Source organism: Marmota monax, unplaced genomic scaffold, assembly GCF_021218885.2.
Source record: "Marmota monax isolate L192 unplaced genomic scaffold, Marmota_monax_Labrador192_F-V1.1 WCK01_AAM20220418_F8-fsc00116, whole genome shotgun sequence".
Lineage (NCBI taxonomy): Eukaryota > Metazoa > Chordata > Mammalia > Rodentia > Sciuridae > Marmota > Marmota monax.
This window is the reverse complement of record NW_026695220.1, coordinates 759,690-786,463: the sequence shown is the minus strand read 5'-3', so window position 1 is coordinate 786,463 and position 26,774 is coordinate 759,690. Positions and strand designations below refer to the sequence as shown.

Sequence of the window (26,774 nt, the reverse complement as noted above, 5' to 3'; positions counted from 1 at the left end):
CACTTCAAGTTTAGTAAGTAAGGGTCAAGCCTGATGTAAAGCTTAGGAAAAATGTGTCCTCTGTCACTCAAATTAGATCACTTGATAACCTTTTATATACATGACTTTTCTGTTTACTTTTTTGCTCTCTTGATAACATATCCCCCTTTTGGTCTAGATTAAGGGTTTTGTAGTGTGACACTAACAGCTCTTCCATCTTTATTTTGTTATGATCTATCCTTTTGTTAATGGATAATCTTTAAAAGTACTTTTTCAATAAATACAAATCACCCATTCTTTTCAAAGTATTTCACTTGTGTGTCCTGACCTGCTAGAATAGAAACACCCTGTCCTGTATTCCAGGGATTATTATTAATTCCTTTCGAATTTTGGTGGATGTAAACATTTCCTATGTGCAAACATTGCTGCTCCCCATTTTCTCAAAGGAAATGTGATTAAATACTTTAGGAAGGGGCCAGGTGAGCTGTGGATGGCTGGTGGCAGGGCAAATGGCACAAGGTTTCGTTTTCTGGGTGATGGAAATATTTGAAAGCTAGCCTGTGGTGATGGCAGCACACTTCTGTCAGTTTAAAAAACTTTGTCCAGTTATACAGTCAAGACAAGTGAATTTTTGGTGTGTAAATTATATCTTGGTAAAGCTATTTGCACAACCACTGATGAACTTTTCATTTCATTAAATTTGCCTTTTCTAGATATTTCACATAAATAGAATCATACAATATTTATCTTTTTGTGTCTCTTTTTTCTCCCCACATAACATAATGCTTTTGAGGTTTATCCTTGTTGTGGCATTCTTCATTCCATTGTTTTGTCCAATCGTCTTCCATTCGAGGGGTGTATCACATTTCTTTATCCACTCCCATAGTGGGTGAACATTTGGGTGTTTCCATTTCTTGGCTCTTCTAAACAATGCTGCTATAAACATAAATGTACATGTCTTTGTGTGGACTTCTGTTTTCTTCTGAGTATTCACTTTTAGGAGACAAATTGCTGAGTTGTAGGGTAAATCTAACTTAACATTTTAAGAAATTGCCAAACCATTTTCCCAAGTAGTCATGCCATTTGACATGTCCACTGGTAATATGTAATGATTCTTCATCTTGCTTGCCCTGTCTTTTTGGGATTAGCTGTCCTAATGTGTGTGGAGTGCTTTTGCATTGTGGTTTTACTTTGTGTTTCTCTGATGACTGATGATAGTAAACATCTTTTCATGTGCTTGTTAATTATTTGTGTAGTTCTTTGGTGAAATAATTAAGATCTTTGCCTATTTTTAAGCAAAAAATTGACTAATTTATTAGCTTTAAACACTCTTGTTATTTACTTTTCTTTGATCATATATAAGAAGTCTTCCCGTGATGCAAAGGTTCACTTCTGTGATTTCATCTACTAATTACATGGTTTTAGCTGTTATATATAAGTCTGTGATCTGTTTGGAGGAAAAAGTTCAAATGAATCTTTTTTGCATGTGGCTATTCCGTGTCCCAGAAACATTTCTTGAAAAGACCACCCTCCAGTAAATTGCCTTTGTTCTCTTGTAAAAAATGAGTTGTTCATAATCATATGGGTCTATTTCTAGACTCTATTCTGTTCTATTGTTCTATATTTTATTGAAATATTTAAGATTTATTATTAAGTCTTGAAATTTTATTTGTCCGGACACCTTTCTGCCAAGTCATTTGCCAAACTAACTTAGGTGGGTAACGGGAAGTATGTAAGAGGTTAGACATATACAGATGGAGTCTCTCCCTCTGTTTCTCATTCAACATAGCATTTATTTAGCTCTGATGGTGGCAGGACATGATGCCATTATGGGCTTTGGGAGCAAAGACAAATTCCAATAGGAAGTGGTGTGATGGGGTTTTCAAATCTATTTCCTGAGTCTCTTTTCCCTTCCCTGATGATTGAGTGTACTGAAGGGCCCACAGCTGAGAGCGTGGTAGAGGTTACATGCAAAGTGCTGATGACTGATCTTTTATTTATTCAACATGAGTTCTTTGAATATCTGCTATATGAAAGGTCCTATGGAATGCATGAGGCATTTACAATGAGCACCTAAGTGCTGTCTTTTTAATGGACTTAGGTTTATATGTATTGTGTGCATGAAACTGAGATGAAAATTTCTAATAATGTTCTAGTATAAACCAGGGAATATGGTAATCAGAAGAGGATAACAGAATTTGACCTGAGGGAAAAGTAATGTTTCAATAATCAGAGGAGCAGTGAGAACAGAATAGCATTTCAACTAGAGAAATACCATGAATGTAAGCAGAGAAATGACAGTGGAGGTTTTGAGAATATGAACTAAACCATTCATAGACTTTCTTTTCAAATTCTCTTAGTCTTTGGGATTGGAAATGGAGATCTACTGTTAGGGTGCTGAGACCTAAATATTTTGTAAATCCACAACTGTTTCCCATGGTTTATTTTGGAATTGTGTGGCCTGTGATTTGCTAGCTGCTGCCTAGCCCAAGTCTAGGGGACCCTGATGATTGTAAAAGGAAGGGTGCTCAGAAAAGGAGCTGGAGGGGTAATAAATACCACTCATATTTAAGCTTAGTATGAGACAAAGACATCTCCTCTGTGACACTGGTCTTGTACAACTGGAAGAACTAGCCATTGGACATTGTGGTCCATATATCACTGTTTAATAGACTGGAATCTGAAAATTTGGTGGAATTGTAATAACATTTAGAAAGTGATCATTTTGAAGAAATTGTTGGCATCTTTGGAAGTTTTAATTCTCCTACAGAAGGCATATTTCTGTTTCAGAAAATAACAAGAGTGTCGATTTTATTTATTTATTTATTTATTGGTTGGTTGGTTGGTTGATTGTAGTACTGAGGATTGAACCCAGGGTATTAGCATACCCAGCCCTTTATCTATTTATTTAGGTAACAGGGATTGAACCCAGAGTTACTTAACCACTGAACCACACTCCCAGCCCCCCTTGTTTAAATGATTGAAAAAAAATTTTTTTTTTGAGACTGGGTCTTGTTAAGTTGCTTAGGGCCTCACTAAATTGCTGAAACTGGTGTTGAACTTGGAATACTCCTGCCTTGGCCTCCCAGGTTTCTGGGATTGTACCACTGAGCCTGACTACACATCCCTGAGCTCTTTTTAAGATTTATTTTGAGACAGGGTCTTGCTAAGTTTCCCAGGCTGGCTTTGAACTTCTGATCCACCTGCCTCAGCCTCATGAGTCTCTGGAATCATAGGCTGCATCATCACTCCTGACAAAGTCAAATGGGGTTTTTGGTTTGTGTGTTTTGCAGCGCTGGGGTTTGAACCCAGGGCCTTCCATATGCTGGGCAGCCTCTTGACTACAAAGCTGTATCCCTAGCCTCAATTTTTTTTTTTTGTTTGTTATGTAACGAATAGAATAGATCTATGGTTCTGTTTCAAACGATTTCCCCAGATATGATTTGCAGGGGATTTTATTTTAGAACATATATATCATGGTATTGTGGACATGGACACTCAACTGGATTTAAGGAAACATTCTTTGACAGGGAAAATATGTTGAGCATTACAGTGAATTGTAGCAGAGGCAGTGGAATCTCATGGTCTGAGGGGTGTCGTTAAAAATAGTTTTAGTGTTCATCTCTGTGACAGTTGTCTTGATCATAATCCTGGGTATTTTCAAAGGTTAATCAAGAGGATGTAACCAGTTGTCCTCAGTTGTTTATTTCTAAGGACTTAAACTGGGCTTATATTTAGTTTGCATGTAAGTGCAAACTATGAGAGTGTTAGAAAGCCTTAAAAGTGTAAAATATGCTACTTAGAGATCCCTCGATCCTTTAATTCTTGAGATTTGAAAAATGACAAAATGTCTGTCATGCCTCCCCATGGTAGTCTCTCACTTTGGCAGATAATGGTCTGAAAGAAACACTGGTGTCCGTGATGGTGTGACCAAAAGTCATCTGTAATAGTCAGTGCCACCTCTCCCATCCACCAGTGGATTCTGTTGGTTGCCTGGTGTTCACCAGTCTTCAGGGACCTCACTTCCTTCAGCAAGTGGCTCAGTGGTTGAGGACTGACACCATCCAGAAAGTACAAGAATCCTTTTTTTTTTTTTTTTTTTGGGAAAGGAGCTCCTGTGGCCAAAACCCAAAAGAGAAAACTCAGCTCAGAAGTGTTCAGGTAGTCACCACAACCAGCATGTTTATCAGATTTGCAAAGTAAATGACATTTTCATTTGTCACTTTTGTATATTCCCCTTTCTGGATGCTTCTGTTCCCACTTAGCAGCTTCTGGGGACCCTCAGACTGCCTTTTACTCTGTATTCCTGCTGTGCCCTACACCACAGTGCTTCTCCCCCACAAGCTATTCCTTCTTGGTGCCAGCCTTGGTTAAGGTTTCTCTGAAACTCAGGATGAGTGGGTATGAAGAGGAAAAACTGTCTAATCAAGTGACCTTGCTTTAAGAGGCACATGACAGAGGTTGCAGTGTCCCAGAGTTGCTTTTCCTATCAAACAGGAACTAAATGCATTTACTTGAATGCCTCTCTAATTTCTAGTAATTAATTTAAGCCCAGTTTATACATTTGCTATAATGTTACCAGAGAGTCGTTAAGTGGGAATCTAATCTAATTTTTAACTACTTGTGAATTTTGGTCATGAGTATAATTAAACAAGACTGATTAACATTCTTTAAAATGACATTTACATGATATTTATTGGAAAATATTCACAATTCTATTTGAAATATTTTTCTTAAAAATTTTTCACAATTTGAAAGTACAGTGAGATGTTTAAAATATTGATGGAAAAGGATAGGATTATGCTGCCATAGTTTTAAATTATCTGTTAAACAGACTTTGTGATATCTTGTTAAAGATATTACAAAATAAATATATGATAATATTTATTTTTTAAGGCATGGCATATATGAAATAAGTAGTACTTGGCTATTACAATAGCATTCTACTCAGTTAGCGTTATTTGTCTTGTTACGTTACCAAAATCGAAATTTTTCATCTAACTTTTTTATTACATAGCTTATTAATTACTCATTTAGAAGTGTGTTAAGAGATTGTGATCCCTACTTTTTTAGCCCCACCCCCTGCCCAAATTGTGAATAATTGGGAAGAAATGATAAAAAAAAGTGAGCATTAAAATGCTAGTAATTGTTTCCTTCTGACTTCTTTAACCTATTTTGTTCATCATCCCAGATGTGGAACTTGTATATAAAATTATATAACTGTATAAAATATATAATTATATAACAATGATAAGAATATAATTATAGTATAATGATTATAATATAAGCTAATACTAATAATAATACATATAAGCACTAGATTATGATTTTCAGCCTATTTTAATGTACCTGTATCAGTTTTGTCGAAATATTCACAGAATTGAAAACTTTGAACTTAATGGGTTAAGCTGTTGTTAAAAATTTTGCCATACATAAATGTGGTAGCATTTGCCATAAATATAAATATAAATGATTTAAAGTGAGACTTATAAGAGTAATGAGCTTGCAGAACATTTGAAAAACTTTAAAAAGGTGAGGTCATTTCCTCCTTCCATTTAATCAAATTTGGCTGGCTTTTACCCTCAATAACAGAATATTGGATAGATTTTTGTCTTCCTTAAAATACTTCTCCCAGTTCTTTGTTTTTGTTTTTTTTATAAGAATATATGATAATATTTACTAGTCAGTCTTCTCTTGTAAATGGGATGGATAACGGTGATGGCTTTGCAAACCAGTGCTCATTTGTTTAACTTTATGATACGGAGGTTGTCTAGAACACATCCATCTTCAAAGAACAATTGAGCAGATACTAAAACAGATATATTATAATGCAGAATATATTGGTTTCTGGATTGATTTTTTTCCTTTCAGTTACATTGTAATTGCTCAATACCAAGATGTGTACAGCCTTAGGAGATGAAAGTCTGTAGGCTGAGGGAAAAACTCATGCAAAAATGGATTTTGTTTTCCTGTTTATAAAAGGAAAGAGCTAGAGGGAAAGGTAGAAACCCAAACCCAGTCCATCTAAACCAGAACTAACCCAGGCCCCAAACTTATAGAAAAGTTATATACTTAAAAAAAATGAAAGAAAGAAAAAAGAGAGAAAGAAATAAAAATAAATAGCTTTTTAAGAAAGGTTCCTAAAACTATGGTGATACTGTTCAGAAGAACATAAAGCTCAGTGAGACTGTGACTAAAATGCTCCTAAATCTTAAAGGCATTTATCAGTAATATAAATACTTTGTTTTATTTAATTACTTATAGTTCTACCTTGTGAAAGACTAGAAGAGACCTTGTATTTTTAAAAAAAAATTAATTATAGATTGTCAACCTGAAAGGTTAAGAGAAGCAATCTTTTGTTAACTTATTGAATTCACTATGAAATAAATGAGCTGTTTACACTATCTAGGCCAAACATTGACTTGTTTAAAAAATTTCACTGTTTTATCCATTAATTCTAGAACATGGATGACCAATATCTTTATTTTATATTTAAAGAAACAGTAAAAGAGATTAATTATGTATGGCCTTTTAAAAAATTGGTACATTGTAGTTGAACATAGTAGTAAAATTTGTTGTTACATATTTGTACATGTATTATACAGTATAACAACATAATTTGGCCAACATTATTTCCCAGTATTTCCCTTTTCCCTTTCCTCCTCCCACCCCTTGGTCCCTTTTCTCTACTCATATCCCTTCAGTTTTCATGAGTTCCCCTCACCTTTCTTTTCCTTTTCCCTTTCTAGCTTCTACATATGAGAGAAAACACATGACCCTTGAACTTCTGAGTTTGGTTTATTTCACTGAACATGATGTTCTCAAGTTCTGTCTATTTTCCTGAAAATGACATAATTTCATTTTTCTTTATTCTGAATAAAACTCTGTTGTGTGTATATATACCACATTTTCTTTATCCATCTATCTGTTGATGGACACCTAGGCTGGTTCCATAGTTTGGCTATTGTAAATTGTGCTCTTATAAACATTGATATGCATGTATCACTATAGTATGATGACTTAAACTCTTTAGGATAAACACAGAGGAGTGCTATAGTTGGGTCATATGGTGGCTTCAAACCTAGTCTTTTGAGGAACTTCTATACAGTTCCATAGTGGTTGTACTAATTTACAGTCCCACTAACAGTGTAAAAGTGTTCCTTATTCTTCACATCCTTCCCAACATTTATTATTATCTGTACTCTTGATGACTGCCATTTTGACTGATGTGAGGATGTGAGATGAAGTCTCAATGTAGTTTTGATTTGCATTTCTTTGATTGTGAGGGATGTTGAACATCTTTTTTTTTCTTTTCTTTTTTTTTTTTTTTAGAGAGAGAGAGGGAGGGAGGGGATAATTTTTTTTAATATTTATTTTTTAGTTTTTGGTGGAGACAGCATCTTTATTTTATTTTTATATGGTACTGAGGATCAAACCCAGCGCCCGTGCATGCCAGGCGAGTGCGCTACTGCTTGAGCCACATCCCCAGCCCTGAACATCTTTACATATTTGTTGCCACTTGTATTCCTTCTTTTGAAAAGTGTCTGTTTAGTTATTTTTCCCATTTATTGATTGGATTATTTGTGGTTTTGGTGTTAAGCTTTTTGAGTTCTTTATATATTCTGGATATTAATCCTCTCTCAGAGGAGTAGCAAAGATTTTCTCCCATTCTGAGATTCTTTCTTCACATTCTTCATCATCATTTCCTTTGTATGCAGAAGCCTTTTAATTTGATCACATCCCATTTTATTAATTCTTGGCATCATTTCCTAAGTTTTTGGGAGGTGACCATCTTTTTTAATCAGAAAAAAATTCCCTTATTATACTTAAGTGTATTGATTTAGAATTTATAATAATTTAGATAAAATCTGTATTGTACTTTTCTTCTTTCTCAATTCTTGAAGAAATAGTAGTGAAATTTGTAGTAAACTTCTTCAGATTAGAGAGCTTCTAAAGAGAGTACATTATTTTAAAGGATTTTTGTATATTTTCACAGGATCAACTTACTTATCAATATTTGATATGGTAGTAATACTGTTAGTCGCATTATTACTATTTTTGAAATAGGACTTCGGGGAGCTTTTCCAAGAGAACTTAATTGTCTGTTGTCCATGACTATATTTTGTGTATACTAAACAAAAAAAAATGGAATTGAAAGCATTTTAATTCCTAGTTTTCATGAAAGCAGGCTAGCCCCTTTCTTTTCACCCAGTTAGTACAAGGCAGTGAGGCGACGTCCTTTGGGACAAGCCTTCTTTTATTATTTATGTTCTTTTCTAAAGATAGACGATTGTTTTCCAGAATACTGTGTCTTTCAGATGTACAAGTTCTTTAAGAGAGGACTGTGGATCCTTTATGTGGCTGATCTTTTGATTGGTGCTGTTGTGCTGGGATGTATGCATTTTTTTCCAAGGTTCCTTAACCCAGTGTCCTCTTTATTCTACTTTTTCCTGAGGGACCTTTTTTCTCTACTGCTGTGTACAGATTGGGCCTTGGGCTTTACCTGCAGTTTGGGTCTGCTCAAGATAATAGTTTACAAGAAAAATGTATTGATCAGAGATAAGTAGGGAAAGAATGATCCCCATAGGTTCTCAGTTGGAGTAGGCCCCTGTAACAAAAGATTTGCCAGAGAAAGCTAGTTTATTAACACATGAATTTCACATATACTTGGGAGATACCCATGGGATTAGGAGTTCTCTAAGAGATGGCTTTGAATTTCAGTTTACATAGCATCTTCAACCAAGAACAATGAAATATTAGGGAAACGACAAGACAAAAGAAAAGGAGTTTGAGTCTCTTGGGGTGGCAGCATGGGAAAGGAAAATGAATGACAGATAGTTGAGTTAGTAAGCTTATTTATGTAGAATTCTCTGGTACCATCTCAGGCCAGCAAGGTTTCAAAATCTTCTTCAGTGGTTAACCCTTGTTCTCTCTGGTTCAATCAGAAGATACCTTTTGTCTTTGAAAATCTGTGCCCCGCTTCTAAGCAGATGTTGGAATGGTAGAGAGCTTACCTGAGTCTCCTGCTTCTCATTTGTCTTTAGCTCAGCAATCCTTCATTTTGGGGGGCAATATATTCTGGTCTCCCACAATAGGATTTCCTCATTTTTCTTAAAAGCCTTTAGTAGTTCTTTTCACCTTTTCACCCAAGCTTCTTAATGTGGCACCTGAAGCTGCCATGTGTCCAGGCCCAGTTTCCTGCCTCACCTTCCAGGCTGCTTCCCCCTGGAACTCACCAAATAGCTTTTGCCTTGTTCTTGTTCTTCATTCTATGGAGAACATTCCTGACTTCTTTGATTGGAGGAGTTCTTAGAGCTTAGACTAGTATAAAGCTCCCTGACCATACTCTGAGTATATTCACTACGGTTGCTCAGTAAATATTTGGTGATCTCCATTGAACTGCAGCCACATGGTAGCAACATGCTTAAATATGGGAAGTAAAATTATTGTGGCATTTGTGAAGATTAACATGAACCACTACAAAGTGAGATTTTTGAAGAAAGGCAGTTTAATAAGCAGCTATACAATGTTCCTGTTCTCTCCAAAGTGGAATTTGATTTAGCTCATATAAAACCAAATCACCAAATGATTAGCAAAATGACATTTTTGGAGTAGTAGTTTGGTTGGTTTGTTTTTGAGTTTTGTTTTTGTGTGTGTGTATGGTTTTTTTTTTTTTTTTTGATCAGTTAATCCATTTGGATAATACAGACCTGACATATTCTGCTATATTTCTGCTATATTTTATTCTCCAAGATAATTTTGAAATATTGCCTATGTTATTACCAGCACCTTATTTAGAATCATTTCCCCCATGGAAGGTTTTCTTGTCTATTTATTTTCCTTTCTTAGGATGTTCTCTTAAGTACAAGGTTAGCACCCCCTAGGGGTGAACTGTAGATACAATGTAGTAAAAATTTTAGAAAATACTGCAAAATTCTGGGAGAATTTTGTGAAATACAGAAAGTGATGCTTTGCTCTCATTATGTAATTCAAGTTATATAATTTAATCCCAAGGTACCTAAGAGTGCTTTTACATTGCTCATCACTTTCTCTAGCACTATTTATTCTGACAGTTTTTTGTTCCACCGGGAAAAACTATCCAAAAAGAGAAGAAAGAATGTTTTACTGAAAATGGAAAACAGAAGGTTAAAGCTATTGGCAGTTAGTGTAGTCATCTGTGAAGGAAAGTTACCAGGCCAAATGTCTATGACTCAGACTTAGGACAAAATAAAGTAATGATTCCTGTGTAGGTTTAACTGTTTAATTTCCCTCTTTTCTCTTTCCTAAATTGCTCTCGTGATCAGGTATTTCTCTAGAACTTCACTTTTCCTATTTCAGTTCATTGTTGATTATATTACTTGAATTATAATGTTGACTATAAATATTTTTAATGCCATTTCTTTTTACCTAATTTGTTTATGGTGAGCAAAATAAGCTGCTATTTATAAAGCATTTATCACAGGGCTGGGCCCCTAGTAATGTAACAACTCATCATGCATTTTTGCTTTTTATTGTTAATGGTAACATTTACTTTCTATGGAATGACAAATATGTAAATAATGATAACTTACATTTGTTTGTTTTGCCCTGGAATCCAGGGCCTCATGCATGCTGGTAAGGTGCTCTACTAATGTGGTATACCCTCAGACCTGATGTGTTACATTTGTAGAACAGTTTTCATATACAGTATTTCAGATTAATCACTTCAAATTAGAAAGGCAGGCAGGATTGCATGGTAACCAGTGTCTCAGAATACTTTAAAGCATTACAGAAATTAAATTACTCTATTTCTATTTTTTCTTCTAAAATTCTTAAGCTACAAGACTTTGAATAGCTTTTCAGTTTACATGCTTTCTTTTAAATTGGCAAGTCATTAATTTTAGAAAATGATAATTTTATTTTCACGTGGTAGAATTTTTGTTTTTTAGTTTGAATGAGAGAATTTCTTTATCAGACTTCTATTTTACAGATGAAAAAAACAAAAACAAACAAAAAAAAACAACAAAAAAACCCCGAGGCCTGGACAGTTTAGGCAGTTGGTTCAAGTTCATGAGGCTAGGGTCAGAAGTGGGACATAAATGCAGGTCTCCTAATTATTATGATTTTTTTCCCCTTTTAACAAGATTTCTCTTTTTCTAATTTGGATTAATATATAGTATTATTATAATCCTTTTCTAAAGATGCCTAATTTAATTTTTCTGTATAAATATAATGGTGAAAAATGACATCTGGTTTTGGAAGGTTTTTTTGATGTAGGGGGTTTAGTTCAACCTGGCAAGGCAAGTTGTGAAATTGCCTTCCTATGAAATAAGTGTTCATAATCACACCCCATCTTTAACTATCCTGGAGTGAGAAAGACACAGGAAGTGAAATGTGGAGTCTGGTGGGCTCACCAGAACTCTCAACACTGCATTAGTCACTGTTTGGGGAGGCCCCATCCTGATCACGTGCCTGTTTCCGCTGTCCTTGTGTGCTGAGGATGTCAGGCCTGCACAATAAAGCCATTTATTTCAAGAGATTAAACAGCTGGCTGAGGATCAGTAGCTGCATAATATTATTTATATAAATATGATCTCTTAGTGACCTTGTTCAGGCTCTTTTAGGGTTAGGCTGCTTTCTGGTTACACTGGAGGTACAGTAAGAAATACATAAATCTAGATGTTTTAATATGTGCAACATTCACAAGCTTGATTTTAAGTACAGATTTTGGCCTTATAAATTCATAGAGTGCTTTAATGCAACCTGAAAATTACAGTACTAGTTCTCATCTCAGCAAGGGCTTATGTTCCTGTATGTGTCATGGATATAGTAGTTGCATTCCTGAAAAGGTCATTGAGAATTAGTTCATCTCTAGAATATAATTAAGGCCATGAGGAGATTGTCATTTAATACTGTCTATCCTGAGGCACGTATTTCAATGCAGTTTATTTGTAACTTACTTTGTTTTTTTTATTTATGGATATTCTAAATAAGAATTGTCTAAAGTGTTATGATTTTTTAAAAAAGAAATAAAGTATTTTAAAACTTTCTCTTACTGTGATACCAAAGATTTAACTGGTAATTTTTGGTAACTAGGAAATCAAAATTAAATGTAGGTTTGTAAAGATGGATATTTGTTTAAAAGTAACGAACTCTTACTTTTGCTGGCCATTTTCTAGGAACCGCTGACATTAGCAGTTACTTAGTGGTGGACATTAATACATACATTGCATATTTGTGGATAATGATGCCAGACAAGTATCTGAATATTAAAAGGTTCTGTGACCTTGGCAAAAAGTCCCTATATGTTGGGTAGAGGAGTCAGTAATTTGATATGTTACTCCTAAGTGGAATTTTGTCATGAATCAAAAATATTTTCTTACACTACTGCTGCTGGAGATGAAGCTCAGTGGTGGAACACTTGCCTAGCATGCACAAGGGCCTGGGCTCAATCCCCAGCACCACAAAACAAAAACAAGATATTGTAAACTATAAATGTAGTCAATGAAGATAATGCAGTTTAACAGCATTTAAACCAGTTTTGTGTGTGTGTGTGTGTGTGTGTGTATGGGTGTGTGTGTGAAAGACTTACCATTAAAAATTTCATTTCAGTTGACGTCAGACCTTTTTTTTTTTTCTTCTTGTTATATAGTCAGATGGTTTTGATCAGAATTTTAGATCTTTGGGGCTGAGGTTGTTGTGGCTCAGTGGTAGAGCGCTCGCCTAGCGTACATGAGGCACTAGGTTCAGTCCTCAGCACCAATAAAAATAAAAGAATTGTGTCTACCTACAACTAAAAAATATATTTAAAACAACAACAACAACAATAAAAGAATTTTAAACATTTTTATTACTTTGTGCTGTATGTTCACATGACATTTGAGAAGTGCAAAGAAGTTTGATTCATACTTAGAAACCTTTAGCATTTTACTCCAAAGACTAGCAAGTGCTCAGGGCTTGTGCAACTTGTTAAGTAGATGGGATTCTGCTTCCTGTCTCTTTGCTAGACCACTTCTTTGGCTCCTTTCATGGGAGTTGCAAAAGTAATGTTAGCCCTATCCCTGAATTGTTACCAGGTGAGGAAGTGCACATGTACCTGCCCTCTGTGGAGCAGCCATCTTAGCCTGTGAGGACACCTGTCCATTTAGCACAAGCTTAGTAGTAGGCCAAGTACTTGTGGGATCTGCCCCTGCTGGAAAGACAGAGCTTTCTAGGAGTCATAGTGGCTTGAGCTCTAGAATAACAGGTTGAATTTAGTGAGGGAAGTTGTTACAGATTGAGTGATGACTTTGTGCTAATGTTACTGAGTTTTGAAAACTCTCCACCACAAGATTTGTGCTGAGCAGAGGAAGATTTGGACAGAGGCCTTCTAATCTGACATGTATGGATTTGAGAAAACTTTATATTTTAAAAGAATTATAAGTTCACAGGAAGTTGGAAGAATGATACATAGAGTCTCATGTAGCCTTTGCACAGCTTACTATGGATTCTTAAGATGTGGAGTGTATGCCTTTGTATCCTGGATCTTTCATTGGTCTGCAGAGTAGGAAGACTGATTCGAGGGGGTTGGGAATAAGGGCACAGCCCACTGGTGAAGGTGGAATAATAAATAAAGTCAGGGTACTGCCTTTAGGGAAGCAGTGGTCACCCCGTGCAATAGTCCAGGCTTATGTTTATTCACTGCACTAAAAATTTAACAGTCCTGTCTTTATAAATTATAAATCTGAAGTTCACTATTTATAGCTTTGAAATTCAAATTTAATTTTTAAGTAATGAGAAAGTAAAAATAAAAAATGGGCACATGAACAAATACTGTACGAAGAATGTTTTGTACTTACCCCTTTCTTGTTTAAGAATGTGAAGAATGATTCAGAACTGTAGGACCAAAAGTTTTGCTTTTCTCTGTGTAGGTTCGGAAACATGTGAATGATCTCTATGAAGACTTAAGGGACGGACACAATTTGATCTCTCTCTTAGAGGTTCTTTCAGGAGATACCTTGGTAAGTTTCAATTTTCTTAATTCATTTTGAAGAACATTTAGTCCACTGCACATATAACAAGTGTGTTTTCAACACAGACTTTTCGGATTTTTGCAACATTCATCCTTTAAGCTGTGAATTCTATCAGGAAAAAAAAAGTTCTGGTTAGATGCCTAAGCATTCTCAAGACTTCAAATGGTGTGAATTTGAGAAACTTGAAGCACTTTGATGACTTCGCTTATATAATCATTAAAATACTATTTTTGCTCTTGCTTTTCTTTTTTTAACCTTCGGGTTTTTTTTTTTTTTTTTTTTTGCTTAGCAGCAGTTGGATGCATAATATAACCACACATTAAAAGACTCACAAATAGCAAGGAAATAAACATTGCTTTCTGAAAAAAAATGGTCTAACTCATTCCTCAGGTGTCATTTCCTTATTTGTGAACATTACCTCCCCTTCTTGGTTACTGTGCTCCCTCATTATGTTCTGTTCATGCTCTTCTTTTCATTTCTGGTCTGTCTTGTGTCTTTGCTGTCCTTTCTTCTGTCTGTTATATTCATTAGCCAAGGGAGCGAGATTTTTTGAAGACCTTACGATTGGTGAGTGCCACAGAAGCATGCGCATATGAACAGCATGAGGATGTGGAGGATGAGGATAAGGGGGTAGGTGTCGGCCCCCATAACTCGACTAACCTAGTGGGTCCAGTGTGGTGAGCGCTAACCTGATAGAGCAGTAACTCATGGGCTTCTCTTGAGAAAAGTATAGGAAGGACCAAAGCCTACAGCGAGGTGGATGTGTGTGCCAAAAAAAAAAAAAAAATGGACAAAGGAAATATTTTCTCTTTAAAAATCTTTAGAGAGCTAAAATGAATCATTTTCACATTACTATGTATGTACCACATGGTAATCGCACGTATTTGCCTAAATTATAAGACAGCATTTTACCTAAGGAATTTCATATACCTTGTATAAAAGTATGAAATCTTAGAACAAGCATGCTAATTTTTGTGCAAACTCATTTCACTTATGGAATTGATATTTCAAACTTGGCAACTATTGATTTTTTTCAAAGGACTTATAGGAATTTTATTTAGGATTTAAGTTTCTGCTTTAAATCATACCTATTGGCAGTAGGTGTTTGGTGGACATTCTAAAAGGTCTTACCATATTTAAATATAGGAAGGTTTTAAAATCTAGCATCCTAACCAAACCCACAGAGCTGTTGAATCTCCATGACACACAGCTAACATTGACCCACCTCAGCAAGGCAGATGTGCTTCTTTTGTCATCTCCATCCCAAGTGCCCCTGATTTCCTTGGAAATTGTGCTTTTGTTGAATTCGAGGGGTGAATTTATCAACATATTTTCCAATGGTTATGCAGAACTTATTTCCCTTCTGTGGTCTGCTGTTTGTTTTATTATGGAACCTTTGGCTTCAGCAACCTATTCATATTTAAGAAGCTAAGCTGTCAGTTTTGCCTTTTTTGTTTTTCCCTTGGGAAGATTTTATGTGACAGATTCCTGCTCCATTCTTTGTATTTTCGTTAAACATTTCTCAGCTCTGTTTCCTTATGTTTTCCTTCTGCTCACTTGTATCGTTTCTTAAGGGAAACAGCGTTAAGGAAAAGAATGATGGTTTGCCACTTTTCCTTAGACTGAGAAAGTAATCCTGTCCATTCCCATGCAGTGTAAAACTAGTGGAGTCCTTTCTCATTATCATAGAGTCAGTTCAGTTTTGTGAAAAAGCTAAAATAAAATAAAGAGGAAATATATTATGTGATTTTAATCGCGTTTTTCTCTTCCTCTATCATACTAAGTCAATCTTTCTTTCTACTTGGTGATTTTTATACTAACTGCATGCTATGTTACCTCATTTTCATTAACATCCCATATATACAATAATTATAAAAACCCTCCTGCTAACAGTCAGTGTTTATTAAGAAGGCAAAATGGGGAATGATATTTAATTATTTTTGTGCATCCACAGTTAAATATCTGTGGGCTAGGAATATTCTGTTAGTGAACATTAAAATGTATTTCTATGGCATTTTCTCTTTTAACTTTTGTTTAGATAAAACTTTTGGAATGAAGTATTAAATTTAAAATGCATTAAGAAAAAGTCCCTAGTAGTTTACATTCAGTCCCAGATAATATGAAGAAATTAAAAGCTTTTTAAAAAAATTTTACAGGCTTACCTAAATATTGTTTTAATATATTCAGATGAGTGGGAAGTCTAATGAAGTTAGCATGGGCAGTGGTATTAGAAACTACAGTGCTTTTTATATCTACATTTTTTTGTTCTTAGCCCAGAGAAAAAGGTCGGATGCGTTTCCACAGGCTACAGAATGTACAAATTGCACTTGACTATTTGAAAAGACGCCAGGTATGAAGGTTTTCAGACTCTAATTATATAAACATATGTGATTAAGTAAATCTACATAAAACATGTCAGGGAAGAAAAAGGTTAAACATGACTATGAATTATAATAATGAAGCTGTGCTTTGGTGAGGCAAATATTTTAAAGTGTTTTTAAACATTTGTTCTGAAGAAAAGGAAGTTAATATTAGGTGTAAACTCAGAAGGAATTATAAGTGGCTACATTTCCATCTGAATAAGAGCAACTGATTTTCTCTGTTTGAATTGGAATGCATTTGCCTAGGCAGTTAATGACATTTTAGTAGCAATGGAATGTTAAGTATGCCTATGAACAGTACTTGGTACTGGGGAAACAACATTTTATTTTTTACCCTTAGTATATAAAAACACTTCATTTTATTAAAACATTTTATATCATACTTTCTAAAACTCAGTATAAGCATTCATAGTACTTAATAGTGATTAGGCAATATTTTATTTTTTATAAGTTGGTAATTATCTTGGTGCATTTTATTCTGCTGTACTAGAATACCTGAGAGTGAGTATTTCATAAAGAACAGAAATTTATTTCTCATATATTTTGGAATCTGGAAGTCCAAGATCAAGGCACCACCATTTGGTGTCTGGTGAGGACTGCTTTCTCTGGAGGAGAGGACCCCTGTGTCTTCACATATCAGAAGGGACAAGGGACAGGAAGGTGAAAAAGCAAACTCAGTCCTCATCAAGCCTCTTTATATAAGGGCATCTCATCACATTCAAGAGAGGAGGAGCCCTCATGACATAATTCATTAATGTTTTTTCTCTCTTTCTCTCTTCCATGGTGCTGGGGATGGAACCCAAGGCCTCAGCCCTGGCAAGTGCTCTACCAGTGAGCTACATCCCCAGCCCCATAATTATCTCTTAAAGGTCCACCTTTCAACCTCATCACAGAGGCAGCATCTGAATTTTGGAATTGTATACATTCAAACCATAGTAATAGTGTTAGGTAGTTTATGAGTGATTAAAACTTAAATAACATTCCTGACAACAGTCTTCAACTAGCTTGAGGTTTCTGGAAAAGAATGTTGGATGTGATCTTTATTAGGTAGCATTTTGTATTGTAGTAGCATAAGTCTTTCAAGTACAAGAGAAAAAGGCAGGAGAGTTGAAAATTAATGAAAATAATGAGAAATTGGGTGGCAACAGTTTTTAGAGGAGTGGGTAAAAAAAGGAAGTAAGGAAAAGGGGAGAGGGGAACACTGGATTTTATTATTCCTTTATTTAGCTTATTATGCATATTTAAATGCTCTTAGTTATTAAATGCTAGTAAATACTTAGTGCTTAACTGTTTTAAATATTACTACTTTTGCCTCATTATTCTGTATTCTAGTGGAAGTTTCCAAACTATTAATGGTTACTTATGCACTCTTGCTTGAAATATTTATGGTAGTATTTTTCCAGTAAGTAAAATATTAGATATTATGTTATATAATTCTTGGCAATTAATACATGATATTTGACTCTTTTGTCTGGGAAATAAATGTTAGACATTATCATTACATTAACTTACCTGAATGCCTCGTTTAGCAGTTGATAAACTTTAGTCTGAGTATTATACTGTTTTTTAATTTGAACAGTCTTCCAAATGCTCAATAACATATACCAATTTATGATAGATTGATAGAAAAATAATGTTATTTTTTAAATCATTTGTGATGGAAGTGTGAGACATTGTTAAAATTATTTTATGGATCAGAACAATTTCCTATCTAATGATAAGGATGAAAAACCTATGTTGAAAGAAAAATTATTTCTAATTTTAAGATTGCAGATACTTAGGCCTTCCTGACTGCAGTTGTATTTTTGACAAGTAGATGCTTTCAGTACTTGCTTTAGAAGACAAAACCAAATAACACCCATATTGCCTTTGTGCTTACTCTGTACTTTGCTATATTAAAATAACTGAGGACTGGGGATGTAGCTCAGTGCTAGAGTACTTGCCTGTAATGCAGGAGGCACTGGTACAGTCCCCAATACTCCTCCTCTGCCCCTCAAAAATAAGGTAACAGTAAACCAGTATTTTGTTGATTACTGTATTTGCATATTTAAGGATTGTTTTTCTGTAGGTAAAGATAACTCGTGTGCTGGTTTAGTAACATTTTTATCTTTTCCATATATGAAACAGGTGAAATTAGTGAATATTAGAAATGATGACATAACAGACGGAAATCCCAAATTGACTTTGGGATTAATATGGACAATAATTTTGCACTTTCAGGTAAGTCCACTTTTTCTTAGATATCATTTCTTAAGTCTTTTATGGCTAATTTTAAGGTAGTTCTTATGAAGGACTTTTTATATCCTATGAAAGAAAAATCAATTTGGGACTTATTTTCTTAAACAATATATTTAAATTGTTCTTTCAGGTAACACTGTGAACCTGGCTTCACATTTCCTGTTCTCCACGAGCTTGAATGTAGTTTTAAGGACTGTGCTTGTAATTATAGATTTGGAAGACACAGAGTTTCATTCTTGAATGCAGACACATTTTTTTTTTCATTTTTGACAATGTTATCTATTTTAGAGATTTTATAAAGTAATCCTTATTTAGAATAATTTTTATCCTTATTAAAAATAAGTTTGTTGTTTCTTTGATATACACTAGATGGCAGTAGAATTATCCTAAAGAGATCTGACTTAGAAGAAAAGTCCTGCCTGTGTTGTGCCTAGTGTCTGCTCATGAAATGTTCTATGTGCACAGAACCCATCCTGCAGTAGGCATGCTGTGCCTCTTACTGATAACTGTGCAGTTGAACCTTGAAGTTAAGATAGATAGTTTTCTAGCTACAGAAAGGAATTGGTGTTCTCAATCAAATCTTGAGAGGAATTAGGCTTAAAAAAAATTGACTGAAATGTAATATTTGAGGGGAATGGGCCATTTGGAAATGGGAGAGATAAGACAGATAATGGAGAGCTTTGGGGAGGAGATTCCAGGTGGGTTCCAGGACCTAGACGGGCATTGGAGGAGATATAAGAGGAGGAGAGGTGCTAGCTAGACTGTAGGGAGGCTAATGTAGGTGAATGTCCAGTCAGTGTCACTATTGAAATCATTACTGGAGGGTCCCATCCTTAGGGGATATGGGTATGAAGCACAAAAATAAGGCCAGGATTTAGATATGGAGCCCATAACCAGATCTTGTAACAGAATTGGGTAAAGTCTAAGTAGATTTGGCCCCAAAGTTGAATTCCTGTGCAGGTTCTCAGTAGCTTTCTCAGAAAACCTTTAATTATTTTTAAGTGGATCAGGGTCCCTGCATTTTTTTAAAAAGTTGTCAATGGACCTTTGTGAGTTTTTTTTTTTTTAATTATATATGGTGCTAAGAATTGAACCCAGTGCCTCACATGTGCCAGGCAAGCACTGTACCACTGAGCCACAATTCTAGCCCCGCCCTGCACATTTAGTAGGACCAAAACTTGAAGAATCTCATATGGTTCTCTCACCCTGTACAAAACTCAACTCAAAGTGGATCAAGGACTTAGGTACTAGAACAGAGGCCCTGTGCCTAATAGAAAAAATATAGGCCCAAGTCTCCACCATGTTGGCTTAGGAACTGACTTACTTAACAAGTCTCCTACAGCTCAAGAAGTAAAATCAAGAATCAATAAATGGGATCTTTCATACTAAAAACCTTCTTCATAGCAAAGGAAACAATCAATGTGAAGAGAGAGCCTACAGAATGGGAGAAAATCTTTACCACATGCACTTCAGATAGAGCATTCATCTCTAGGATATTTAAAGAACTAAAAACTTAACACCAAAATAAACAAAGAGCCCAATCAATAAGTGGGCTAAGGAAATGAACAGGTACTTTGCAGAAGAAGAAATACAGTTGATAAACAAATATATGGAAAAAAAATGTTCAACATCTCTAGTAATTAGAGAAATTCAAATCAAAACTATACTGAGATTCCATCTCACTCCAGCAACAATAAATGTCGGTGAGGATGTGGGGGCAAAAGTGTACTTGTACCTTGCTGGTAGAATTGCAAAATGTTGCAATCACTATAGAAAGAAAGTATGGAGATCCCTCAGAAAACTTGGAATGGAACTACTATTTGACACAATAATCCCACTCCTAGGTTTATACCCAAAGGACTTAAAATCAGTGTATTATAGTGATGTAGCCACATCAGTATTCGTGGCAGCTCAATTCACAATAGCTGAACTATGGAACCAACCTAGGTGCCTTTCAGCAGATGAATGGATAAAGATAATATGGTATATATAAACAATGGAATATTACTCAGCCATAAAGAAGAATGAAATTATGACATTTGCAGATAAATGGATGGAGCTGGAGAATATCATGCTAAACAAAATAAGTCAATCTGAAAGAATCAAAGACCAAATGTTTTCTCTGCTATGCAGATGCTAATTCACAAAAGTAGGGGCAGGGCTAGGGAAGAAGAGAGGTAGTTTGGATTAGACAGAGGGGAGTGAAGGGTGGGGAGGGGATATGGAAGTAGGAATGATAGTAGAATGAATTGGACATTATTACTCTATGTGCATATATGATTATATGACCTGTGTAACTCTACATCACATACAACCAGAAGAAAGAGGAGTTATACTCCATTTAACTATGATGTGTCAAAATCCATCCTACTGTTGTGTGTGAGTAATTAGAACAAGAAAAAGAAGAAGAAGAGAAAAAAAAAAAAAAAACCAGATGGCAGAGTTGGAGGCCTGTCACAAGAGGGAGCCAAACTCTTCACCACCCAACTGGTGAGGCAGGCTGTGTCTGAATTTTGGACACCAGAATAAAGATTGCTTTAAAGCAGTAGAAAGTACTCAGGCTTTAGAAGAAGGGAGAATTAAGTTTTGTTCTTGATTTTTTTATTTCTTGCTGTGATGGCATTGGGAAAATTACTTAATCACTCTGAGCTTGGAAAATTGTGTTTTAGAAAACAGAATCTATTATTTATTTGTAAAATAGATAGAAATAAGCAGAGTCCATAGTCAGGAGTAAGGTGAGAAGCTGAGGTGGTGTTCTCAGAGAGTAGTGATAAAAGTCATGGCTCAGGGGAGGATGGGAAACTCAGTGCAAGAGATGAGGGTTTTTCGGTGGTAATAGTGATGGGGATGGTACTGTTGTTGAACCTAGGACCTTGCATATGCTAGGCAAGCTCTCTGCCACTGAACTATATCTCCAGCCCTTTTTTATTTTATTTTGAGATGGTCTCACTAAGTTGCTAGATCTGTCCTCAAATCTGTAATCCTCCTGCCTCAGCTGAGTAGATGGGGTTATAGGCATGTACCACAGAGCCTGGCAAAAGAAGACAGATTTTTAAGAAGGAAAATAGGGACTTGACCACAGGGCATAGAGGATGGAGAAGAGTCTTAGTAAGGGATGATTCATCTCTAGCCTGAGAGATCAGAAAACAGTAAACTACAAAAGACATAGGGGTGAAGGCCAAGGGGTGGTGGACAACTACTGTCCTTCTGAGTGGGTTTGATGGCAGGTGGGATGTCCTGTTTGTCCACAGGGTATTTGGAGGCAGGTGAGCAGAACAGAACTGAGAAGTCAGAGGTACAGGTGTTAATAATCTTGGGATGGAGAAGATCTGAAGATCTTTTCACAGGTGCAGGAAATGATGCTACTGAGGAAATAGAAAGGAATATATAGAGAGGTGGATGAAGCAACAGGAAGATGAATTGATAAAACCAAGAGAAGAAAATTTCAAGTATGGAAGAGTGATGAACAGTAAGAAATGTTGCTAGAGACCATGAGAAGATTATATCAGTGTGCAGGTTAATAGTTTGTCTGTAAGGAAGATGTGGGAGACCTTGGAGAAAACACTTCCCATGCTGTTGGGAGCAGAAATTAGAAAATAATAAATAGATATGTGAGGATGTGGTTGGGAATTAGAAGCAGTGGATTTAGACCCTAAGTTTGAGGAAATTTGAAGCAAAAGATCCTTCAAGAAGAATTACATATTAAGGGGCAATGTGGGTGTAGTTCAGTAGTAGAGTGCTTACTTAGCATGGGCAAGAGGGAAGAGAAGGTTTAGTTAGAAGAAATATCAGAAGAAGATTTCCTTCTGATATGTTCCTGTGGAATCCACTGTATTGTAGGACCTGAATTACAAGACATTAATATCAATATTTTAAAGTTAGAACAAGGTTTATTGAAAATGGAACCTATCTATATTTTGGTAAAAATGGAAATGTTTCTTCTTATTTAAATGAAAAAACTTTTCTTAGTACTGTCATAACTGAAAATTAGAACTGTTTTCTGATATCCCAAGATATAAAGCTATTTATAACAGGTAACCATTCCTCACTCAGAGTGACTGAGCCTTTTTCCCCTCTCTGTACCTTACATAAGTAGGGAAGTAATTTCAGAAGACCAATTTATTTATTTTAAAAATATTTGCTGTGGGCATGACTCATTGAATCTATGTTTCAGGGAAGCATTTTGCAGGGAGGCATTATCATTTCACTAATCCTATACCATTAGCCACCATATGCTCAGTCCAGAAATATTAAAATAATTAAGTACATTGTCTTGTCTATTAGGAGAATGTTCATAATTAATCATAATCAAGGGTGATGAATCTATTGGCCACAAAAATAGAAATAAAGAGGTATAGGAAGAGAGCATTGTGATAGGATTAGGAAGGATTAGAAAATAAAGGAAATTTTTATAGCTAGTAGAGATAGGCTTTGCAAGATGGTGCCAACTTAGGCAGATACTAAAGTTGAGCTATTGCTGGGAGAGGAAACGGTGCATGTGGTGAGGAAATGGACAATTGCTTAGTTTGGCAGGGCTGGAGGGAAGGGTGGTGGGGACTGAAATCACAGGTTGCCTCTCTAGCATGTTAGTAGGAATCCCAACATCACCCATTTAAATACTTTTGAGTAATGTTCTGTTGCCTTTGAAGAAATTTAAAATCAAATGAACAACAACCTGACAATCCCAAGACCTTATTTTTGCCATTGTCTTCAGTTTTTGCCACTGGAGAATGTTAATTTCTATTTTATTTTATTTTTGAATATTTACTTTTTAGTTGTAGTTGGACACAAAACCTTTATTTATTTTTATGCAGTGCTGAGGATCGAACCCAGGGCCTCGAACGTGCTAGGTGAATGCTCTACCACTGAGCCACAACCCGAGCCCTAATTTCTATTTTAAATTATACAGGAAAATAATATAGTGAGGTGTCTATTACTAACAAGTATCTGCAACATTATTGATGATTAATTGAATATTCTTACTCAGTGAAATACAGTGAGTTCTATCTTCTGATTTAATTTTTTTGCAGTCAAATGATGTTTGCCTATGTGTTAAGTGCATTTTATGCTATGCTACTTTCTTTGGTATCCTATCTGTGACTCAGTGTTAGAAATATGCACACCTGAGATAATCAGGTTCCATTCTAATTTATTATTTTTCCAGCAGGTCCCTACTGATCTGTATAATATTTAACTAGAGTACAAGTATGAAGGTTACATATAAAGTTTAACTGCCTTTACTCATGTATAACAATGCACAGATGTTTCCTTTGGCTAAGTTTCCCTGCTTTAAATCCTATCATTCATTGATCTACTCATATGAAAGTTTTAATGATCAGATAATGGCGATGGCTTGGAACTGTAGTTATTTGAAAAATATTTCAAACTATATTAAAAGATTTATTTTAGAAAAAAATTTTAAAAAATTTTATTCAGTATTATTATTTCTTCTTGGGCTAATTATTGAATCAGATTTTTATGTGCTGTTTTGAATAAGAGTCTTTAATATAATTTGGGATTTTTTGAGCTTGTTTGTGTGAAAGTACCAGAATTAGTTGGTGTTTTTTAAGGAAAGAGGGTTTTATTTTAAATAGTAGAGACAATTTGAAACTGAATTTGAAAGGCACTTTGCTAAATCTCTCCTGACTGGTATTTGCTTTCTGTTTGCTCTCTGATTGGTTGAACCACCAGTAGTTTCAAAGGTTAATGCAAACTTTGGTAGCGTGTCTGCATTACAGAAAGCTGAGAGTTAATGTGAGGGTCATAATCCTCTCTAGCAGTGAATCAAGGGTTTGCCTTGAAAGCTCATCAGTGTTGTCATTTGGCAGTGAGCAGTAATGTTGGTCTAAGAGGATTGGTGGCCAGAAATAAGCCACGGTGTCTAATGAGACACAGGGACCCAGCTGGGCAAGATGCCACAGCATTTCTTGCGTATGCCTTTTTCATAAGCAAAATGGCCTCAGGCTGAAGAGGATGGTCACAAAGTCTGTGAGGAATTACAAGTCAGAATAGAATCTCTGGACTTCATGGAGAAGGTCTAAGCCTGGATTTTGAAATGAGTGGCTTTGTGGAGCTGTGATCTACAGATCAAATGGGGAATGTGTGTGGCTGTGTAAGAGCCGAGAAAGAAGAACAGTATTTCGATCCTGCCAAAACTCCTTTGAGCCCTGAAAAATATCCTCCCGGAAGAAAATATTTCAGAAGAAAACTGAGCCAGAAAGCTGTAGGGAACCCAGAGTTGGTCGAGCAAAAGAGTAGAAATGAAGGCAAGAAGTGTGACATTCAGTTTTCAAGAAAACAGCCAACTCTTTTATCCAGAGGACTGGAACCGGAGGGCTCTGTTCCCTCTGGCCCTGCACCAGAAGACTGTGTTCAGCGAGAGAAGACAGAGGTTGCAACTGATGGTGTTAAACAGAAACTTCTGCTGAGGGCTGTAAGTAGTGTGTCTTACCAAGTGAATACGTCTCCTGCTAAAGACAGTGAAATAAAAGCATGCTTAAGTGCCCTGGATGAAGAGCTTTCAGAAAATGACAGCACTCCATATTGTGCAAAGAGGAAGAAGCATTTAGATGATGTCAACACAAGAGAAATAACATTCCAGAGAAAAACTGATGTTTTTCCTTTCCGAAAGGCAGCCAGCTTAAGTTCCATTCACTGTGATAGAGAGAGATCACTTGCAAAGAGTGAGTCTGCTGAAATTCCCTCAGAAAGTTATAGCAGTGTTCAAGACAGGCCAGGCACTGAGAGATTTTGCCCTTGTGCAACACACCATGTTCAGTTCACAAAAAGGAGATGCCATTCGCTCTGTGCTATTATGTCCTCTGTTTCCAAGGACACATATGGAGATGAGGTAAGTGAAATGTGAAGCCTGAATTTAAGGTGTAAATAAGTGTTCCACTTGCCTGCATTAGACTGAGGTTTTGTAATTTGTTATGTGAAAGCTATGGAGTTCTTGGTCTATTTTATTCTAGCCTTACAAATATTTGATTATTGTGAATTTTTTTGGTGTTATTTGTATTCTTTTTTGAAGTTTTACTTTGACATTTTGTACACTTATTGTTGGAATAATTAGAAAAGCACTGGTTTAAGAGAATGTATTTTTTAAAATTTCTCTAGTTCATTGACTTTTCTTACGGATTAGCCTGTGGAAACTTAGCTACATGGTAGTTAAGAGTTAAATGACAGAATAGTCATAACAATCAAATATTTCAAAATAGTAGAGGGGATTTTGAATATTCCCCCAAACTGAGAAATAATAAATGTCTAAGATGATAGAAATGCCAATTGACCATTACAAATTGTACACAGATATTGAAATGCCGCACTGTGCCCCATAAATATGTACCATTACTATATGTTAATTAAAAATTTAAAAAATATTGAAAAATGAAAGCAGTCATGATAAGAGAATAGTTTGGATATTGTTCAATAGCTTGGATATGTTTATATAGTACAGTTACCAGTCAATACTGACTTACTATCCCACAAATTTAAAAAGCCAAAATCCAGTTCTCTCTCAGTTTCATGTACAAAAACATTCAGAAAATTGCTTCCAATTCTATATGTATGTTGGGGGTGGGGGCACAGATGAAATTGCTTAAATTTGTTCTGTCTCTTTGTTTACATGAGTTATTTCTTGGCTCCCATCAGAAATAAGAAATCATTAAGACAACATGTGATAGAAATTTGAATATGACACACACTTCCAGGAAGTTGAGATCTTTATTCCTGACATTGATATTTAAGTTCCATACAAGTTTCTTCTCTGGGGTTTTTACTCGTCTTTAAAAGTAATAGGATCTGCATTTATTTACTTGCCTGGGAAGTGCATTACTCAAACAACTTTGCCATGTTACCAGTTGGGAGTTGATAGCTTTTTCTTTAAGCGATTCCTAACTTTATCTTTTAATCAAAACATCTGGATGTAAGTGATATTTGTAATGTTCAACATTTCTGGGCAGGTCATTGTATCATTGGGCAGAAATCATTTATTTGCACAGTGATAGAATGAGGTGTTATCAGGGTTAGTGTGCACAGTCATCCTTGACCTTGGCTGGTGAGTTCTCCTGAAGGTGTCCCAGTTTGTACACACCACACACCTTGCCATTATTATGTCATCACTTCTGTTTACATTTTACAGTGGTGGCATTTTAAATAGAAAGCCTCCAGTCTGTCATTCTCTGTG

The 26,774-nt window shown here is 35.6% G+C and overlaps 1 protein-coding gene across 21 annotated transcripts in view; it reads left to right on the top strand.

The window, feature by feature from the left end:
* Nucleotides 1-26,774, top strand: part of Dst (dystonin) — a 451,671-nt gene that overhangs the window by 217,416 nt on the left and 207,481 nt on the right. For 10 of the 21 annotated variants that reach the window (XM_046432573.2, XM_058575223.1, XM_046432572.2 and 7 more), the window contains 3 exons: nt 13,869-13,958; nt 16,243-16,320; nt 18,479-18,571. In XM_046432573.2, the coding sequence (XP_046288529.1) occupies nt 13,869-13,958; nt 16,243-16,320; nt 18,479-18,571 (261 nt within the window). Of the gene's footprint in view, nt 1-13,868; nt 13,959-14,501; nt 14,601-16,242; nt 16,321-18,478; nt 18,572-24,253; nt 25,440-26,774 lie in introns of those variants that run through there. The other 11 variants (XM_058575217.1, XM_058575215.1, XM_058575212.1 and 8 more) reach the window with 3 other exon arrangements.